A 22,476-nucleotide genomic window follows, 5' to 3' on the forward strand; every position below is an offset into this window, starting at 1 on the left:
CCAGTGTATGACAGTGGTAAACAGGCAGGTTGACATGTGTCTGGCCGGAACATACATCAACAAACAGCAACAATCCCTAAAATCCTTTATGGATGTGGATTGTAATATATTTAGGATCAATAAATGGGTAACATGGGAATCAGAAACAGTACAGGCTTAGGAGTGGATATACAAAGAGCATCCCAGAGAGGCTGAGCTTTTCATAAAAGCCAGCGTCCATTAAAGTATAGGGATATATCAGTGCACTTGACAGACTTGCACATCTGTGAAGGCATCATTAATGCTGAATGATAACGCTGAATATAAGCTGTTGGAGCGAATTTTACTGCCATCTAAGTAACGTCTTTTTCAAGGAAGGCCTTTCTTTTTTAATTTTTTAATGCCATTTCAACAAGATATTGCCGAACCACATTTTGCACTTTCTGTAACTGCATGAGTCCAATATATATATAAATAAAAAAGGCCAGGTGCCCAATGTATTAAGTTGGTGACATGAAACTGAACGTATGACGAAGGACACAGCGGAGCAGATGAAATCCTGTATCAGACAAGAATTGTAAGTGATTTCACTTACAAAAACTACAGCAGTTGGTTTCCGTTCCCAAGAAGAGGTCATATACCAAAGGGGTAAACATTTAAATATGTTGCGGAAAATATATTTCTAAAGCAAATTATATTTCTCTGTTTTATTTATTTATTTATTTTTATTTGTATGTTCTAATGCCACCAGCATACGGCATCCACAGAGAGATTCTAATGCCTGGGTTAATGGTTGTATACAAGGTTGTTTATTCATAAACAAACAAATAAATAAACAAATAAAGCTGAGACGTAATGGAAAAGGAATTCAATTCAATGATGGTTGAGTCACAGTTGTTTGAGTTTGAGAGCCATTCCATGCCGAATCAAGAGAAAAAGCAAACAAACAGTGGAGTATGTTTGTGTTTGTGTACGGAGGGGGAGAGCATGAATCACTCTGCATGTGCTTAGGGCTCATAGTGGGGGCTGCCACTTTGATGTGTGTCCTTCAAGATGTCAGGCCGTCGACCACAGACTGTTTTGGGTAAACGTGCCCCGTGCGAGAGGGTGTGTTTGTGTGTTTAACCCTCTGAGTCAACTGTAATGAAAAAGGGTGGGAGTGGGCAGAGAGGTGGACTTCATTATGAGAAACGGTTTGGAAATTACAAGAAATATTTGATATAATTTTCAAAAGCTTACTGAATGATCTTCAGCCACAATATTAGGTGTTGATTAAATTGTTTTGTTATCAACAGTTTGGAACATGCTGCTGGCCCAAATTTGTTTTCAGTACAAACATACAACATTCCCCAATCTCCTATCTGTAGGAGAAAAAAATAAATATATATCACAACAATAATATGGTTAAACTGATTACACTATTGATATTAAATATATGCTACAACTGCTGTCAATATTTTCTACTTTGCAGATGACAATAAACTATACATGACATAACTCTAATATAACAGTAATAGCTAATTCTAATAATTCAAATATTAGTAATAAATTAATATTTAGTCATTTATTTTTGTTAGTTTATCTGTGAGGGAGTGGCTCCCCGTGGGTTCTGACCCGGACCAGGCTGAAGTGGTTACAGAATGTTAAAGAATGATCAAAATTAGAGAACTACAAATGAGATCGTCTTTATATTCCTCCTTTTTGAAGTAAATCAGAGTGAAACAAATTTAATAAACCCTACTATGATATTGATTACTTTAATAACAGATATAAAAACAGTAAGTGGTGTATGTCTACTAAGCACAAGTTAATTCAACTATTCATTCATTCATTCATTATCTGTAAGCGCTTATCCAGTTCAGGGTCGCGGTGGGTCCGGAGCCTACCTGGAATCACTGGGCACAAGGCGGGAATACACCCTGGAGGGGGCGCCAGTCCTTCACAGGGCAACACGGACACACACATTCACTCACACCTACGGCCATTTTGAGTCGCCAATCCACCTACCAACGTGTGTTTTTTTTGGACTGTGGGAGGAAACCGAAGCACCCGGAGGAAACCCACGCAGACACAGGGAGAACACACCAACTCCTCACAGACAGTCACCCGGAGTGGGAATCGAACCCACAACCTCCAGGTCCCTGGAGCTGTGAGACTGCGACACTACCTGCTACCAGAGAAAAGGAAAAGAGAGAACAAAGTGAACACCAGAGATTCTACACCTCACTCCTCACTCCTGGGCTGTGGACTGAACAGAACCAAGGCTCGTTCTCATTTAAAGGAAGAGGTGCTGAAACCTTTCTGAACCGGGCTGTGTCGACAGAGTGATTTGATTCTTGTGATATTTTGATCGAAGTAGGTCACAGATGTTTCATTAAGACCCCAGAGAGCTGGGTATACTTGCGGAAAAGTGGATAAAATATGTCGGTTAGACAGAAAAACATAGCCGGGGAGACAGAGATAGAGAAAGGGACACATGACAGTTATAGCATTCTAATAGCCATCATTTTTTAGTTCAAAGATCTCAGAACAACCATTTAATGGTGACAGAAACACACCAGACATATTACAGCTTTCAAAGAAACAACTATTTGTATCAGTCCCTCCATTATCCACTTCCAGCTACTATTAAAACTCATTAACATGCTACTGGCACATCTGTAGAAACACAGTAAACCTTGTCCCTTTACACCAGACATCCTAAGCCCGACCTGTGGAAGCACAATAGTTAATCCAGGGCCAGCTGTTTGTTAATATTGCTCCACGTGTTTAGATTGTGTAATGGGCTCCTCTGTAAACAAAATCTACACTGACATATTACATACGTCATATCTCTTACAGTGGTCCTTTTCTTTTCCCTGAACTGAAATCTATTACAGTTATTACATAAGTTCTAACATTCATCCCTAGCTACAGAGCAATAACAGTGAATTAAAAGTATTTAATAACTTAACTGCAATTAACAGCTGAGTTTGAACTGTCTCATGAAACCCACTCCTCATAAGTATTTAGTACACGGCACAATACCTTCATACCGTTTATCATTATCTGAGGAGGGATTATGAGGAACATCAGCACACCCCTCACTTCTGCAGGACGTAAAAGCTAACAGATTAGAAACAAACATTTCACACACTGTTTTACAAGGGGACACTTCTATTACAGCATTGTAATAATACCTTAGTGAAGCACATGACTCAGGCTAAAGCACGGCCATGAGTTCTGATCACTGGAACCTACACTGGAACCTACACTAAACCTCCATTTTGAGGATTTTTCCCTTTTTCACGTAAAAATTGAAAATACAAGCAAACATTTAAAACCGAATCCAAACACAAATAAATGACCAGACCAACAGAAATGGTCCATAATCGAATTGAACCCTGAACGTTAATACGGTTTTTTGTTCTTTCTCTTCTTAAGGCACTTGTTTGACGAGGCAAGATTTGGTTAAGAAAGTGAAAATATATATTTTTACACAAGAGTCCCTTTATTATCATCAGCACTGAAACTCAAGCTGATCGTGTAATCATCTAAAAAAAAAGTTATTCCTTGCTTTAAAAGTTGCTCTGAGTTAAAAGCACTAATAACACTAATGGTATGACCTTAAACTTTCTTTCCTAAGAGGGACCACCCTGGATTGCACCATTTTAAAGTGACTCTTAAGCTACGTGACATATAAGAATATTAAAAATCGCTCTTCACTTCGAAAACTGGCTCTGAAAGCGAAGTAAAAAGAAAATTGGTCAAATATATTCTGTATTAAAGGCACTGAAAAGTAAATAAATAATAATAAAATATACGGGGCTTTTGGGCTGAAATAACTCATGAGTATAGCTCTAGAATCTTTCACAGTTTCAGGGTGTCCAGGAACACAACAACCCAGCAGCATACGGCATCGTCTCGGAGGCTAAAGCCACTTGATCAAGTTAAGAATGCCCCTTAAGATAAAAACCCACAAGACGATTTCAACCACAATGGGTCCAAACACTACACTTCCCCATTTATCACACAGACCCAACTGAAATGTAAACGAGCATTCATGAGAGAGACAGTGGAGAGCAGGTGTGTTTGGCAAACTTAGTGGTGTTGTGTGTGTGTGGTGGGGGGTGTCCAGGGTCATCGGGAGAGTTGGAGATGGCGGTGTTGCTGAAGCTGGACCAGTAACTCTTCCTCTGTGGGCTCTTGGATGTGCTGTCTGAAGAGGAAGAGTGAAGTGAAAGATTATAAAGATGAATATATCACTGGATGATAAAGGACAAGGCTTCAACAACGGCAAGAGACAACAGAGTCGATGAAAGGGTGTTAGGCTTGTGTGATTACATGTTGGGCACACTACAACACACTAAGCATAGCTCATAATCAGTCCAAGAATGCAGGACCAATGCTGTAATTCATAAAAACAAGCCAGTGAAGAGGGGAAGCAGATGGCAGTGAAAGTGCAGGATATAAGCAAGTCATTCCACTTCAGCCACTGATACCAAGACGGAACTAAATGATTTGAAAGACGTGTTTAATGCAGAATATTTGGGAAACATGGATTACACTTGATGCAAATATAAATGTATCGGTATAAAATCTTGTATCTTCATTGTAGTAACTTCACAGGGAAGGGAAGGTTTTTTCAGTGGAAATTATAGTAAAAATATTTGCAGATTATTTAAATTACTATTTTTATTAGAAAAGTTTCAGAAAGCAATTAGCAGCTTTTTTTTTTCTTTCAAAAAACAAAATGTGAGATAAAACAAAAAACAATATATATCCAGCTGTAACTGCAATGTCAAGCTATTTTAATTTTACATCTATCCAGGAAAATTAAAGTTTGTATTTAAGTTTTGATGGATTTTTAATTTTTGTGAACATCACCATTGTCATATAAATGCATTGCATACTGTGTTTTTCCTTTTTTATTTACCCTCTTCATTTCACTATTTAAAAAAAGCACAATCACTATTCATCCATCCATCCATCCATTCATTATCTGTAAGCGCTTATCCACTTCAGGGTCGCGGTGAGTCCAGAGCCTACCTGGAAGCATTGGGTGCAAGGCGGGAATACACCCTGGAGGAGGCGCCAGTCCTTCACAGGGCAACACACACTCACACCTACGGACACTTTTGAGTCGTCAATCCACCTACCAACGTGTGTTTGTGGACTGTGGGAGGAAACCAGAGCACCTGGAGGAAACCCTCACAGACACAGGGAGAACACACCAACTCCTCACAGAATCGAACCCACAACCTCCGGGTCCCTGGAGCTGTGTGACTGTAACACTACCTGCTGCACCACCGTGCCGCCCACAATCACTATGTTATTCCTATATTTACATGTGCCTTTGCACCTTACTGAAATTCTCTGAATGATACTAAAAATGTCTTCCTTTAGTCATGCATGAAAAACTGAATCATTATCAAGCACATCATCCTTCCACAAAGCATTAACTCTGTATTAGCCGAGGGTCTGCTATGCGCCTCAAAGCAGCACGTTCAAAAAATCTAAAGGAAGGGAGGTGTGCACATTTCAAGAGAAATGAATTGAAACAGATCAAAGTTTATATAAAGCAAGGGTCTCAAAGGACAGTGCTTTCAGGTCACAGCTTTGCAGAAATAAGTGAATTCAACCTGAAGGTCTTGCTAATACACCTAGGAGTTGAATTTTGTGTTAAATGAACAGAAATGAGACGAAAGATGCAGCTAAACAGAACCCTCAGAACCCACCTGAACATCTGCTGTACTGAGGTCTCATAGCGTGTTCTTTCCACATCTGACACACTTAACGTGTGACTCTTGTCCCATTTGTACGTAAAGTTCTGGAACAAAAAAAATGTAAGAATCAATCCTCTACTTACTTTATAAAAATATTTATTAAAAATTCATTCTCACTACAATAACGCTGAGAGCTTTGAATAGTGTCCTACCTCCAAAATGAGCGCTACAAACAGATTGACCCACATGACTGAAGAGGTGAGCCACCACGACACAAAATACACCTTTGACCACCTACAACAGAAGAAGATGGTAGGGTGAGCAGAGGCAACATACAGAACACAGAACTTAAGAAAAGTAAAACTACGATGTTTCTGAACTTGTTCGCCTTACTCAGTGGTGTATCTAGTGTAAGCGTCCATGAAGACCTGCCAGTTATTCACCACCATGACGTCATACAGCAGGACCAGAGACGACTGATGAAAAAACAGAAAAGGCTAAATAAACAGACACATTAAAATTCCAGAATATATATAAAAACACAGTCACTCACACTACTTTTACTCTGGGGACATTTTCACACGGCCAATCCACCTACCCCCGTGTTTTTAGATTGCGGGTGAATACCGGATCGCCCACAGGAAACCGACACAAACATGGTGAAGACACACCTCCTTACAAACGAGGATCAAACCCCGGATCCCGTGAGCCTAGAACTGTGTGACAGCGACACTATCTGGTGCACCACAATGCCCCTCCCCTGCCCTTACTGTATCAACCTAAATTAGTTCGTTAGCTTGGTTTCATTTGGATAATGGTGAATACGTACAGCAAAGTCATCAAAGTTGTTCGGCCAATACTCCAGCTGTTCATAGGAGCCACATTCCATAGTGAAGTTGGATGTACTGTTCTCAGCATTGACACTGGAATCCATACTACAAGAGAACAGCCAAAACTGTCATTTATATGGATCTAGGATTCAATATAATACATACATACAATAATACAGCAAGCTTTTTTAAATATCAGTGCTCATAAAATGTATAGAATGAACATAAAAATATTTCCTTTTATATAAAGTGAGTACATTCAAAAATGTCCAGATAATTTAGACAGATATTTCCTATGTCAATATTCATTCATTCATTATCTGTAAGCTCTTATCTAGTTCAGGGTCGCGGTGGGTCCAGAGCCTACCTGGAATCATTGGGTGCAAGACGGGAATACACCCTGGAGGGGGCGCCAGTCCTTCACACGGCAACACAGACACACTCACACATTCACACATACAGACAGTTTTGAGTCACCAATCCACCTACCATCGTGTGTTTTTGGACTGTGGGAGGAAACCAGAGCACCTGGAGGAAACCCACGCAGACACAGGGAGAACACACCACACACCTCACAGACAGTCATCCGGAGCGGGAATCAAACCCACAACCTCCAGGTCCCTGGAGCTGTGTGACTGCGACACTACCTGCTGCACCACTAGCATATACGTTTAATAATCATTCATTCATTTAAAATTCTGATTAAAAAATAAATAAATACAATAAAGTGCGGCACGGTGGCGCAGCAGGTAGTGTCACAGTCACACGGCTCCAGGAACCTGGAGGTTGTGGGTTTGATTCCCGCTCCGGGTGACTGTCTGTGAGGAGTTGGTGTGTTCTCCCTGTGTCTGCGTGGGTTTCCTCTGGGTGCTCCGGTTTCCTCCCACAGTCCAAAAACACACGTTGGTCGGTGGATTGGCGACTCAAAACTGTCTGTATGTGTGAATGTGTGAGTGTGTGTGTTGCCCTGTGAAGGACTGGTGCCCCCTCCAGGGTGTATTCCCACCTTGTGCCCAGTGATTCCAGGTAGGCTCTGGACCCACCGCGACCCTGAACTGGATAAGCGCTTACAGATAATGAATGAATGAACGAGGAATAAATACAATAAATGAAAAAATAAATAAATAAATAAATGGTGGGATTTCTCTTCAAGATCTAAAGGAGAACTACAAAAATGTTGTTATATGTATCTTTCATAACATGTGACACAGGAACTGCAATATACCTTGGGCTTCCTGGAGGAGGAATAGCTCCATGGAAAAGCCAGATACCAATAACAGCATACACATAGTACACCACCTGCAGCACAGGACAGAGGGGGGAGAGCGGAGTTCACAAGTGTGAAGGCTGGAACTTCAGTCACTGTTGACACTTCACTGCATTAAAGCACTGATAATGTTATCTGAGGTCACTCACCACCAGGATACCAGCAAACGCTCGCAGGTTTTTCACAAGGTCCACGAGAGTACTGGCCACCAGAGCCATCAGCTACAAATCAAGGGAAAAATGAATATATAAATTATCATAAAAAATGAAAACACTTTCATAACTACTAAAATATTAAAATTAATAGTATTATGCAGATTACCAAAATATATCATCACTGCGGGAACAATATCTCATTGGTTGAGAAGGTTACACCATTTCTACTGATCCATTAATCTTAATGTTGACTCAGTTCAAACAAAAATATGAATATTATAATAATAATCCCCGACAGTGATGAGATCCAGAATTAAATGAACATATCATGCATTATGATTTTAATGATAGCAAGATATTCTATAACAAACAGCATGAAAATGTCTAAGCATTTTTATTAAAAGCTGTGTTTGTTCAGTGTATTTACAATATGCAGTTTTTACCACAAGGTGGAGACAAAAAGGTCCCACATGTTCTTACCTCTTGCCAATTAGGGCTGCAACAATTACCTTTATAATTGATTAATCTGTTATTCATTTTTTTCCAATTAATCGATTAGTTGGTATAATTCAAAATAAATATAAAGACACAATACTTAAACTGACATTCGATTAAATGTAAAAACCTATCCTCCGGTTTGCCCTGGTTTCCTCCCACAGTCCAAAAACACACGTTTGTAGGTGGATTGTTGACTCAAATGTGTCTGTAGGGGTGAGTGTGTGTTGCCCTGTGAAGGACTGGCGCCCCCTCCAGGGTGTATTCCCGCCTTGCGCCCAATGATTCCAGGTAGGCTCTGGACCCACTGGATAAGCGCTTACAGATAATGAATGAATGACTACTAAACATAAAATACAAAATGGCACTCAGTGTGAATGACGTAATGGGATGTTCTGCGTTAGCCAACACTTAAACACAGCATATATACAAACATGGGAAACAGAGAGGGTCGCTTTCACACAGCTCCAGGTTCCTGGGGTTGAGGGTTTAAACCCTGCTCCTGGTCACTGTATGAGTCTGGTGTGTTCTCCAAGTGTCTGCCTGGGTTTCCTCACACAGTCCAATAACACGTTAGTTGGTGGGTTTGACAATTCAAGAGTGTCCACAGGTGTGAATGTGTGAGTGGGTGATGCCCTGTGACAGACTGGTGCCCTGTACACCAGGGTGTGTTCCTGCCTTGTGCGTGTTGATTCTAGGCAGGCTCCGGACCCACCTCAACCCTGCACTGGATAAAGCCGTTACAGGCAAACAATAAATTAATGAATATTTGCATATATTGACTAAAATGTCAAAGCAGCGGCACATAACCAGAGCAACAAACTAATAAAACATTTACACACGTTACTACGAATAAACAACAGACCAACTAATCGATAACAGAATTCATTGCCAATTATATTTCTAGTCGATATTTTTATTGATTTAACTGATTAGTTGTTGCAGCCCTACTGCCAATACAAATATGATTAGGTCATACATTTGAAGGTCTGCAGACCTTAATTTCTGGAATGATGCGAAGGAAGCGGAAGACAATCAGCATGTTGGCGAGTCGCACCATCTCCCACATAGACATCATGCCTCGCTGAGCTGGGATCCTGAGGACAGTCACTAATTTAAAACTGACTTAATCTTAAAATCAACATACAGATCAACTGTACTAGATACTGCTACTATTTACTGTATCACTTCACTAAATAAATAAATAAAAACATATCATAGAAGGTGGCTGTATAGTAGAGTACTATAAGAGTATAATGTTTCTATAGGTTTTGAAATTAAGCTAATAACAAAATATTTGATGTAAATTGAAAACAACATTGTGTTTTCTTCGTAAATGTGCATGTGCAACTCTGCTCTAACGTATTGTAGTTTATTTAGTAATTATTTTACTATACAATAGTCTGTGCACTTGGGATGGGCATGAATAATTTACCCAATAATTTAGTACATTTTGAAAATGAAAAAGTAAATGAAAACAGTTAAAACTAGCATTTCTACGCTTCCCTTTTTTAACGTAATTGGTTTTTAACGTATCCCCCAGCAGAGGGCGCTGTAAAATTGACAAACACTATAAAATATATCTTAGCTAACCAGACAGATCATTAATCAGTTAAAGCAGTGAAAAACTAAGTATCAAGGCTGACTGAAATGTCCATCTGTAGTTTGGACACATCTTTTAAAGAAGAAAAACAACAACAAAAAATTTGTACTCACGGTTTCTGATACGGAATCTTGTATGTGACAAAAATAGTAATCTGTAGACCCTGTTTGTTTAAAAAAAAAAGTAATTTTGAAATTAGACCTACAATTATTCTCTAGTAAAATGTATGGATTATTTTTGTGAGTGTATATGTGTTAGAGCAACTTCTAGTTCCTCTCATTCTAACAGTCCATTCTCAAACCTATCATTAGGCAGTTACAACACTGAAAAACAAACAAACAAATACATACCAGCAGTAGGACAGTAAACACCCCATCAAAGATGTTGTTTTTGTAAGAGAGGTAACCTTTCCAACCCAAGGAGATCAGCTTGAGTGCCATCTCTAGTAGGTAGTATAAGATGAAAGCACAGTTGATGATCTAAAAAAAACAACAACAACATTAACTTTATCACCAGATGTTTACTTTATGTCTACACAATTCTATATCAGGAAATGACATCACAACATACAGGAAGCCATTATTATATAGTTACCTCCATGTAAGAGTCGTTCCTCTCAGATACAGTCTTTTCTGAATCCAGAACCAAAACCGTCTGCAAAGCACAACATCGGATTACACACAAAGAACTGCCAATAAAATACCAGTGAAGATCTAGACCTGACAGATGAGGCATTAATCATAGAATTAAATTAATCATTTAAATTGCAATTTAGAAGACTGTGACCCACACTGTGCACTAGTAATCAACAGTCTTCAAGAAGAACAATTAAGTCTAATACAGCGTCCAATTATAATAAAGGAATCAACTGTATTTATTTGTAATCACAATATTATTCGGCAAAACTGCGAATGGATCCAAAGTCGTTCAACCGAATCGAATACTTACGAACACACACACAATTTAGAAGAGCCTAGCAACGTGGTCACTGTCATACAATAAAATGCTTAAACTTAGGACCTTGAAGTGTGTAGTTCCATGTTTGAACCACTAGGTGTCGCAGTACTCCATTACATCTGAATTATTCTCTTTTCTGTGCAACGACACCCGAAGACATCTGATAACATTCAAACATAAAATAACCCAAAGCTTCTCACACAGATACAGATGACGTTGGTCATGGCCACCACATTTCCCACCAGAGAGAGGTAGTACTGACTGCATGTGTTCTGGATCCACTGCAGAACTGGAGAGCTGTATTGTGGATTTGGTGGGTGCTGGGGGGCAAAAAGAAAACCTGGTCATTTCCCAGAGGAGGTGCATGATATCAACAAAATATCACTCTAAAAAGTTGGTAAATAGTTGGTAAAATTAAATTTCGATTAACCTTTGAGCATTTTGCAATCTGGTGAAACAGCAGTACATTTGTATTTACACAGAGTCAGACACTTTCTCTGTGTCAATATTTAAATAAAAATGCATTTCCTAAACTGAATGAACATTTTCATATTCTTAAGCAACTATAATAATTTAATAGGTTATTACTTTAAATATATATCCCCTTATTTTTTAGACTTAAACATAGGTTTAAATATATTTTAACATCCATTTTCAAACTCCAATGAAGTACAACGTGTGTGAGTGTACAAAGTGGACGCTGTGCCCCCTCTCTCTGAATCTTCATTTATTCACAACTACTTTGCTTTCTCTGCATCAAATCGGAATTAAAAATATATTATGGATTGCATTTTCATGTCCGCAGTCTTCATCCAACGTATCAGGGCAGGGCTTCATCTCGAAAAGACCTCAAGAACACGGCACTGAAAGTTTTCAGCTGCTGTTAGACAGAACGGCATGAAATGAAGCAAAATATCCACTTCCGCATCTCAGTGGGCGGCACAGTGGCACAGCAGGTAGTGTCGCAGTCACACAGCTCCAGGGACCTGGAGGTTGTGGGTTCGATTCCCGCTCCGGGTGACTATCTGTGAGAAGTTGGTGTGTTCTCCCTGTGTCTGTGTGTGGGTTTCATCCTCCCACAGTCCAAAAACACTCATGTTGGTAGGTGTGAGTGAATGTGTGAGTGTGTGTGTTGCCCTGTGAAGGACTGGCGCCCCCTCCAGGGTGTATTCCTGCCTTGCGCCCAATGATTCCAGGTAGGATCTGGACCCACTGTGACCCTGAACTGGATAAGCGCTTACAGATAATGAATGGATGGATGGATAACTGTAAACTCTTCAGTGCCATGTTCCTGAGGTATTTTTCGAGACAGCGGACATAAAAATGCAATCCAGAAATGTTCAATTCCATTTTCCCCAGTGCAGTTTTGAGTAAATGAATATGAAAAGAGATGTTCGTTATTATGGAAGCCTATCGGTATCAAAATTAAAATGAAAGTGTAATATGAACAATGGCAATATAATCCTAGTGTGAATTTAAATTTCCCAAGCATTCGCGCAAGTTTCAGCACAAAATTCTAATTCAATAATTCTTACCCATTAAATTTGCCATTCAGGCAGACCACCACTGATATTCCATTTCAGCACAGATTTGAATGCTTATAGACCTACCTCTTTAATACGATCCTTGTCCAGTTCATCAAAAAGCCTCTGGAAAGCTTCGCCATCAACAAAACCATCAGGGATCTGCTGAGCAGCCTGAAAACGAGACGAAAATTACAAAGTCCACTCCTGAGCAGCTGAGTCCAAGCACAAACAGATTCTTAAATCTAGACTAAACTCCTGGACTCACCTTAATTACAGCCTCCCTATAAAAAGACTTCATCTGAACTCTACTCATCACCTCCAGCACTTTGTGCACTCGCACCTTCCCTCTAAGCAGAGACAGAACACATATTTACACATTACTTACTGGTATCAGCGGTTTTAGACCGTGAATGAATGTGACTTTCATTTTATGTCAGTTTTATCCACAAGAAAAGAACAAATCAATGCACATGCTTTTGTAGGTCTTTTTCTTGACGGAACTCATAAAATTAACACATTTTAACACTACCCAACAATTACCATAACATTTCAAAACAACAGGAGAGGAGTTGAATCCTGAACTACAGTTATACGTTACACTCAAACGCTTAAACACGTATATGTACACTTCACCGTCCAAAGACTTTTCCCCCATTTGAGGCACAAACAGGAAACATACTGCGTGTCATGTACCAAATAAGCATGAGAGCCTAAACATGCAAGCTATGGGGCATGGGCATGGAAAAACAAGAACTGCAATGTTCTTGCATGTAATGCCTGCTGTACACTATGCATTAGCAGAAGTCCTGTATGTAACGTTGCATGAAGTACAGCTATTTATTTCATTATTTGGACTTGATGTATTATGTTAAAACTGTGGCAAATAAACTGAATGATTGCTGGTGACCAGGATGGCTCTCTGTGAATGGGTGGGTGGTTGGTTGGTTGGGTGAATGGATGGGTGGTTGAATGGGTGAATGGGTGGGTGGTTGGTTGAGTGAATGGGTGGGTGGTTGGGTGAATGGGTGGGTGGTTGGTTGGTTGGGTGAATGGGTGGTTGGGTGAATGGGTGGTTGGGTGAATGGGTGGGTGGTTGGTTGGGTGAATGGGTGGGTGGTTGGTTGGGTGAATGGGTGGGTGGTTGGTTAGGTGAATGGGTGGGTGGTTGGTTAGGTGAATGGGTGGGTGGGTGAATGGGTGGGTGGTTGGTTGATTGGGTGAATGGGTGAGTGGTTGGTTGGTTGGTTGGGTGAATGGGTGGGTGGTTGGTTAGGTGAATGGGTGGGTGGGTGAATGGGTGAATGGGTGGTTGGGTGAATGGGTGGGTGGGTGGTTGGTTGGGTGAATGGGTGGGTGGTTGGTTGGTTGGGTGAATGGGTGGTTGGGTGAATGGGTGGGTGGTTGGTTAGGTGAATGGGTGGGTGGGTGAATGGGTGGGTGGTTGGTTAGGTGAATGGGTGGGTGGGTGAATGGGTGAATGGGTGGGTGGGTGGTTGGTTGGGTGAATGGGTGGGTGGTTGGTTGGGTGAATGGGTGGTTGGGTGAATGGGTGGGTGGTTGGTTAGGTGAATGGGTGGGTGGGTGAATGGATGAATGGGTGGTTGAGTGAATGGGTGGGTGGGTGGTTGGTTGGGTGAATGGGTGGGTGGTTGGTTGCGTGAATGGGTGGGTGGTTGGTTGAGTGAATGGGTGGGTGGTTGGTTGAGTGAATGGGTGGGTGGTTGGTTGAGTGAATGGGTGGGTGGTTGGTTGAGTGAATGGGTGGGTGGTTGGTTGAGTGAGTTTGTGTAGTGAGACTTACACATGCCCTTCAGAGTCATCACCATGACCTTGGCCCTGGCAGCACAGCACCTCAAAGGCAGCACGGATTCCCAATTGCCTCCTTAATATAGACGCCTGCACTGACATCTGAAAGAGAAAAAGATGGAGATAGCAATGTTGGTATCAAGTAACACGTTTAAAAGAACATATTCACTGTAAGTGAGAATGAAAACTGCTTAAACAGAACCAGTCACTCACCAGAAGGTACCCTCTGAACTGGTTGTATATAATAGCAGTGAGCAAGTTCATCAGGATATATGTTCCTGGAATACACAAACGCACCTTGTCAATATGATTAATTAATGAGCATTAAATTAGGAGCAAATGTATGTAAAAGTCTACAAAACTTACCACACACACTGAAAAGTATAAAAAATAGTGCATAACCCCGGTTCAAAGAGTACGCTGGCACCATCACTGTAGAGAGAGAGAAAAAAACAAGAGGCATGTCCATTAACTGCAGTAAAACAATAAATAAAAATACACCTGAGGTTAAAGAAATAACAGAGTATATATATATATATATATATATATATATATATATATATATATATATATAACACCATAAATATTAAGTATTAGTTTTAATATTAATTATTAATATAAATAAATATTAAGGCATTCAAAGCGGTATCTAGTGCTGGTAAATAATAGTTTCAGGAGGAAACACTCAATAAACAAGGCATCGCTTGTATTCCAGAGGAACTGCACTGTCTTCCCCTCTGAACTCATGGTTACTGAATGGCACATTTTGACACGCTTCACATATAAAACTTTCCGCTTTTCATAGCTATGTATAAAACTCTGAGACAAACCTGCCAGTCTCGCTTCTGCACATGACTGAAGTAACAGTTTCTATGGCACTACAGATGACACATTGTGTTACCAAAAGTTTGTAGACACGTTATAATAAGTGAAATTGTTCTACACACAGAGGTTTTCTCAGGATGTATAGGAATTGCTTCATCTAAGGGATTTATACCCAGTGCCAAGCATTGACAAGACGGGGGAAAGGCCTCCATTAATAGAGCAGAGGAACTGTGTTCCATCCAACGTCAACAGAATCCAGTTCATTTGTTTAATGTTCAATGTTAAATGCTAAAAAAGAGTGTTCAAACATCTGACCACATGGTGTACAATTACCAGCTGAAATGATAATCATGAAACGTTAGTCCAATCTTACCATCTGGATTATTAGCTGTTGTGAGCAGCACAAGCAGAGAAGACAAGGCTTGGGGAAGGCTCCTGAAATAAGTCTCCCATTCTCCATTCTCCTTTGCATCCTACGTTAGAAAGGTCTGTGGTTAGTGTTCATAACTTTTCCTCACAAACGTAGCTAGTGTTCTAACTTTCAAATGACAGAAACGCCATCTTTGCTATACGTATTTGTAGCGACATTTTTGTCTCTATGACACCATTCAACTGAGCTGAGCCCAGCTGCTGTAATTTCATGTGTTAGAGAACAGGGTAAACAACTACCTCTGATTTGGGAAAGATCAGCATTCCGATCATGGTGAATAAACACAGGTGGAGCGCCAGGAGCAGGATCACACTACAAAGGGGAAATGTGAATTTGAAATGAGCTGGATTTGCATTGAAAGGTTTTGAATGTCATTTTCAAAATGAAGTAGTCAGACACAGGCAGTTCTGTTTGTGTTACTGCTTTCACCTTGCAATCTCTGGAAGTGTCCTCTTGATACATTTTAGAGTTTTCTTCATTAAGGAGGAGTTTTGTAAAAGGAAAAAGGGCCGAATCAATCTTCTGACTCGTATGGTCTGCAGGTTAATAAAAGAAAACAAAACAAAAAAAAAAAAATCAGGATTTAATTTCTGGAAGAGATATGTTGTGAAATTCATTCATTGTCTGTAACCCTTATCCAGTTCAGGGTCACGGTGGGTCCAGAGCCTACCTGGAATCATTGGGCGCAAGGCGGGAATACACCCTGGAGGGGGCGCCAGTCCTTCACAGGGCGACACAGACACACACATTCACTCACACATACGGACACTTTTGAGTCGCCAATTTTGTGTTTTTGGACTGTGGGAGGAAACCGGAGCACCCAGTGACACGGGGAGAACACACCACACTCCTCACAGACAGTCACCCGGAGCGGGACTCGAATCCACAACCTCCTTGTGGATTCCGGAGCTGTGTGACTGCGACACCACCTGCTGCACCACCGTGCCGCCCCAGTGAAATACAAGGATTTTCATTTTTAAAATAAAGGTAAGAAAACAATCCATTCTTAGACGCATCCCAATTGTCTCAGTTGATTCACAAAGACTCATTTCCTAATGCTGGTTGGCTTTCTGTGATTCATGCCCAGATTTACAATTTAATGCCTGCAACACACCCCAAAAAGTGTTGGGAACAGAGCAAAATAAACATGAAAAATGCATAGAAAATTCATGCCGCAATGTTCTGAAGCATTACTATAAACAGGTGAATATGAAAAATATAAAATGAGTAAAGAGTTGCTCATAATTTATTGCCAAAAAAATAGTGAGAGAATCCACAACCCGTTGAAACAGAACATTTTTGATGCCAGATTGACATGGGCTCATGAGGACCTTGGAAAATCATTGTCACTTAAAACAGTCCACCGCTGCATTAAGAAACGCAACCTGAAACTGTATTATAAAATGAAGCAATATATCTGTTTAGTGCAGGAACACTGGTGAGTTCATGGGCCTAAAGTCATCTGAGACTGACTGAAAGAACATGGATATGTGTGTGTTCAGATGTATCCAGTTTTCAGCTTGTTCTTAGGAAAAACTAACATTGGTGTTTTCCATCTTTGGCACGAAAAAACCATCCAGACTGTTACCAACAAAAAGTGAAAAAACAGCATCTGAGGCTTATACTGGTATTTTGGAGAGACGTATGCTGCCATCAAGACGTAATTTCCCAGTAACTCCGTGTCTATTTCAGCAGGGAAATGTCAGGCCTTGTTATGCACAACTTACAACAGTGTGGCCTCCTAGAGACAGTGTGTGCTTGACTGCCCTGCCTGCAGTCCAAATCTGTCTCCTACTGAAGACGTATACCACATCATGGAGGGACATCAGACAACAGCGACCACATATTCTTGAGCAGCTCTGTCCCATCTTTTTTAAGTGTGTTGCATGCAGAAATGTATAAATTTATTATATGTAACTAACAGATTTAAGCTCATCATGAAAAACACTGAAATATTTTTCATTGCCTTTTTTCTATTAAATTTCAAGTAATTGAACAAATTACAGATTCCAGTGTTATTGCATTTTTTCTGGAAAAGGGGTTTGTACACTGTTAAATATCTTTAGTAACAATCATTGTAGTGAGATAATAAACCGTTACCAGGTAAATTCAGTATAATTTAGAGTTATAATTACATTTAAATTGACTTAATTATAAACTATCTCCAGCCCACAATGTAAAAACATGCTGGGAGTTTCCAAGCATTAAACATCATTTCTGAGGAAAATGCTCTGTATTTTCCATACAGCAAACAACAAGGGCTCAGAATTGTGCTGTTAAAAAAGCACTCCATGGTTTTCCATAAGCAACAATAGGTGAATTCCAGAGCAACTTCGCTAATAGCATGTACTGCATTTTAATTGTTTTCCAGAAGGGGGATTAGTGCATGCGTAAAAACGTCTTTCAAGTCTCTTCCATGACTCACTGAAAAATGTGTGAACTGTTAAAACTGTTAGAATAAAAAAAGCATGTCTCAGCAGCAGAAAACCTTCATATGTAGAATCATATGTAGAAATGCATCAAAATACATAGAGAATCTCATTCATTCACAATCTAAACTACTGTTATTACCGCAATAATCTAGACTTACCTCATTACACAGCATAGCGACAGTTATAGACCAGTCGACCACTGACGCTGCTATTATTAGCACGTAGCCAATCAGCCATTTATTCAAGCGGAACTCCTCCCATCCGATGAGATAACCCTGTGGAAATAAATATAATCAAATATAACGTATGCCATACAACTAATTTGTTACTTCTTTGTCTTTTACAACTTTAATAAACATACCTTGACAGAAACATCTGTGATGAATATTATGAGGCAGACTATCTCTATAGCTTCTGTTAGCCCACATGGGGGCTCCCACGGGGCAGGTCTGAAGCGAGGGTCTGATGTGTAAGTGATGGAGGAGGGTTTCTCCACAAAGGCCAGAGCCAAGATGACTGCAATTGTGAAACCGAGACCCCTTTATCACACACACAGAGGACATGGGTTAATTTGATCAACACATATGCAGTTTGCGTGGAATACATTTTCTTGCTTGCGTTTCTTTCCCTGCTTACTTACCACCGACATAACCTTGAGTAGTACCATCTGTATATCCTTAAAGACTCGGAATCCACCTTATGATTAATGGACCGATACTGTGAAGGCAAATGCACAAAATAAACACAAGAAACAACAAAGTAAACAATGCACAATTAGTAGCAACATTTTATTCATGAATATTTACATGAATGGCATCCTCAATGAACACAACTGCTTGCTGTACGTAGAGATCTCCATCATCTGTTCAAGGGAGGACCAAAAGAAACATATCAATTAACATCTGAAAATATCATTGATAGAAATATTCCTGTGATGTACTTTTATTGTACTTTGTGCATCTAAACACCCCACACAAACAACGTGCGTACAGTGGGATCACGGGGTTGTTTTGTGGAAACTATATAATGCTGAGAACTAGAAAACTCACAGGTCAGAACGTGCCTTATAAAAGCTTGTGCGTGTGTTCTGCCGTTACAAACACACAAAAACAATTCACTTCCCTTCGGAAAAATAGTCAGCATTATTTTCTTTCCGTGTGCATGTGCATAGCCGTAACCTTCATCACTCTTTAAGGACAAAGGCGATAAAAATGTAACACATAATATACCGTAGTATTATTGATAACTGTTGTAAATTTGCATCCTCGCCTCAATAGGCATTGACTTCTCTTTGATCTAACACCAAGCCTGAAATTCTAGTATTAACCATTAGAGGGCTTACAGGTATGTCCAACCTTCTGAATATGATACCATAGATCATAAAGGATAAGCATGTAGACTTAAAGCTCTTGCTGAATATAAAATTAGGTTTTAAAAACCAGGAAGTACCCCTGACATTACGTCTCCTTAAGAATCTGAAAAAAGAGAAACAACGTATGTTCAATCTTACTGTAGTGTAAGCGATATGTGAGTAGAGTAGGTATTTCTGTGAATTGCACGCCCAACTGAATTGTGATGCTCAGCTAACAGTGCGTGTGACAAACGTGCCAAAGTTGAAGCGTACGCTACTTTCAAAATGAAAGTGAGTTACCTGCAGAACAAGCCGATCCCTGCCTGGGAGAAAACAAAGGCCTATCTGCCTGAGTGAGAATTCGTAAAACACAGCACCATAGTCTCAGTGCCGCAGCAGCAAGAATCATAACTGTTGAGCTAAACGCTACCCTTTTAAAGCGCTGCCACATAGAAGACCTTGAAGCTGGAAGTCGTGTATACAAATTATGTGCATGACCTTAGGTTCCCTCTTTACTTCTTCAATGGTCATCACAATTATCAGAAGGGTTGCCTGCAGTTTAACACAGACTTTGTCCTAGTCTCACTACATGAGTCACAATTTTCCATCAGATACACACTGGAAACACTACTGCTGACAGAACAGACACTTCCACATTGAAATGGGTGTTCTCCCTAACAGGTCCCTACTAGTCCCTCTATATACTGAGAACATAATCCTATTATTAAACTGATAATACTATAGTTCCACACCTTAAAAGAAACGTCTGATTTCTCTAGATGACTGTATCACACACTGATTGAGATGTGAAACATCTGTTATTCATTCGTAATTTATTTATGTAACAGCTTTCAAGTTTTTAGAATAGTGGTCCCCAAATGAGTGCCTGGCAATTCGCATAGTGTGTGATTTAAAAATGGGGTCATGACAGAAATGATAATACACTAATATTTGTTTTATCCATTTGAGAATATCAGCGCAAAATACGTTTCCATTGTCTGTTAGCTGTCATTTTTCTTGTGCATGTGTGAGATAAACGACACAATGTTTAAGTTAAAATAGTCCTTAGTTGTAAATCTGAAATAGAAAATTAGACACTCCGCAAACTTGGGGTTGCGGAACATTCTTAAAGTCTTTGGGGTCATTTGTCTAAAACAGATCCTTGCTCTAGAGATGTCCATAATTCAGATGTCCCCCCACTGTCCATCAGTCTTCAGGCCAAAGAACTCTGAATGACTGCTTTATCTTAAGCATTTGGAAATTTTGGAAAAGCATTGGAATTCGGCTTTAAGGCTGGACACTTTGAAGCAGAAAGAAACTGTAGGGTTGGAGTTGATTTTCAGTGCAGGTTTGTGTTTGGAAGCCTGTTTCCACCACTGGACTAAGTCACAATCATAATTACGAGATACTAATACTTATTCATGAGTTACCACCTTTTAATTTACGTACAGTATAACAATTACGACATACCACCTCATAATTAAATATTCTCAGTCTTTTAACTGACCATCTCATAATAATGACTTACTGGGTAACTATTTTTCCCAATGGGCGGAAGCTTCCATACAGAGTAGTGTTGGTTTTTAAAAGGAGCCCAAAAGAACGGTGAACAAGAACAAATATTTGGTTTACTGTTTACTTTCACACTGAAGGGTGTGTTGAATGTCGTTGTCGTTGTTGTGGGAGCAGCTTAGCTGTTTGTATGTTATTACTAGTCTAAATTGGCTAACATTACGCTGTAAGTGAGACGCTTAAAAGTGAACTTACGCTCTTGGTCACTGGCTGAATAGGTAGGGGTTCTTGTTCTCGAAGACTCCGCGGACTCCGGGTCCGAATGACTGCTGTTGTGCCGGGAGCCATAATCTACGGAACCCCGGTTAATATTCCCGGACAACAGCGGCTCCGTCTCCATGAACCCGCGGAACTTCGGAGCCCCTGGAAATGTAAAAAAACTGCGAGTGAAGTTGCTGATTGACGTATAGTGTCAAAAGAGCGGGAAACTGTAGTCCTCGCGACAGTGTTCCCTCAATATCAAAGTAGAACAAGTCAACATGGGCCCCTCACCGAAGAAAACGCCTCAAACTCGTCAAACTATCTCTCTCACACCTTGTTGACTCCAACTTTCTGTTCACGACGACAAGAGGAGGAGGGCTGTTTGGACAACTCCGCCCATCTTCTCCTCCTCTGTCACGTTTTGGCGTTTGTGTTGGCTTGTCCTCTTGTCGTTCGCCCAGTTCTTAGAGAGTTGAGAAATCTGACTGCTGTTTCTTTATACACCCCCGCGTGACTTAAGGTCATTAGTAAGCAATACATGGTCATACTAGTCATAATAATATCAGTAGCTGACTGTGTATACGTGATAGGAAAACAGACAAGGTCATAAGCTACTTCATGCCTGAAACTGTGTTGCATTTACACTGATCTATCGAAATAGTGCAATGACCTCATTTTACACTGATTTTATCAGCTTCACTGACCATTATATAATCTCTGTTGCTGGAGTGTTTAAACACAGTCTCCACTCTCTGAGACACCTACCTTACCGGTCTGTAAATCAGACAAAGAACAGTTTGTGTTGGTCATATTCTAGTCCATCACAGGACACTGTTGACTGGATATTAGTTGTTGGTTGACTATTCTCTGTGCAGCAGTGACAGTGCGGTGTTTAAAATCTCAAGGAGCATTGCTGTTTGATCCAATCAGAGCAACAAACTGTCCTTCCACATATGTGTCAATGTCATGGAGGTGCTCCCCTACCCAAATACCTGCCCAGTGATAGTCTGGTGATAGTCTTTGTAGAATTGGGCAAGTATCCAGAGCAAAAGTAACCATCTAGTTCCTTTGTGGTTGATATGGGAAGTCATAGCAACCACAAAAGCATCTGAATAGCAACCACCTGGCACAGTATTGCAGTAAATAAGTATTGTTAAAATAATTACAAATAAAATGCATATAAAAATGCATATGCATCTGTATATATTATAAAATTGTGCTAAAATTGCTGTGGGTTTGGAAATGTTATGATTTTGTAAAATAATTAAACTTTAATATAATTTAACTTAATACACTATAATTTAACTAATGGGTCTGTACAGCAGAATGATTTGAATTAATT

At 40.1% G+C, this 22,476-nt stretch overlaps 1 protein-coding gene across 5 annotated transcripts; it reads right to left on the reverse strand.

Annotated features, from left to right (window-relative positions):
- Positions 1–646: 646 nt before the first annotated feature.
- On the reverse strand, positions 647–21,539 carry tpcn2 (two pore segment channel 2). Of its 5 annotated transcripts, none has more exons than XR_010795761.1 (27): positions 21,426–21,539; positions 21,129–21,296; positions 18,817–18,872; positions 18,651–18,727; positions 18,372–18,549; positions 18,169–18,285; positions 16,008–16,114; positions 15,818–15,890; positions 15,522–15,621; positions 14,690–14,755; positions 14,537–14,601; positions 14,319–14,425; positions 12,783–12,864; positions 12,602–12,688; positions 11,192–11,311; positions 10,629–10,688; positions 10,385–10,513; positions 10,148–10,197; positions 9,429–9,528; positions 7,931–8,002; positions 7,740–7,813; positions 6,514–6,619; positions 6,078–6,160; positions 5,897–5,978; positions 5,697–5,788; positions 1,219–4,177; positions 648–1,117 (listed from the first exon to the last, which is right to left on the reverse strand). XR_010795761.1 is itself a non-coding variant. In XM_066647928.1 (26 exons), the coding sequence occupies exons 2-26, from the start codon at positions 21,271–21,273 to the stop codon at positions 4,099–4,101; spliced, it is 2,307 nt and encodes a 768-aa protein (XP_066504025.1). In that variant the 5' UTR covers positions 21,274–21,296; positions 21,426–21,539; the 3' UTR covers positions 647–4,098. The 5 variants fall into 5 exon arrangements, 2 of the variants coding, with proteins under 2 accessions (XP_066504025.1, XP_066504026.1); XR_010795762.1 differs by having other exon boundaries at positions 662–1,340; positions 1,987–4,177; XR_010795763.1 differs by having other exon boundaries at positions 663–1,340; positions 2,202–4,177.
- Between the last annotated feature and the right edge of the window lie 937 nt (positions 21,540–22,476).

The sequence above is a fragment of the Hoplias malabaricus genome, chromosome 16 (assembly GCF_029633855.1).
Source record: "Hoplias malabaricus isolate fHopMal1 chromosome 16, fHopMal1.hap1, whole genome shotgun sequence".
NCBI lineage: Eukaryota > Metazoa > Chordata > Actinopteri > Characiformes > Erythrinidae > Hoplias > Hoplias malabaricus.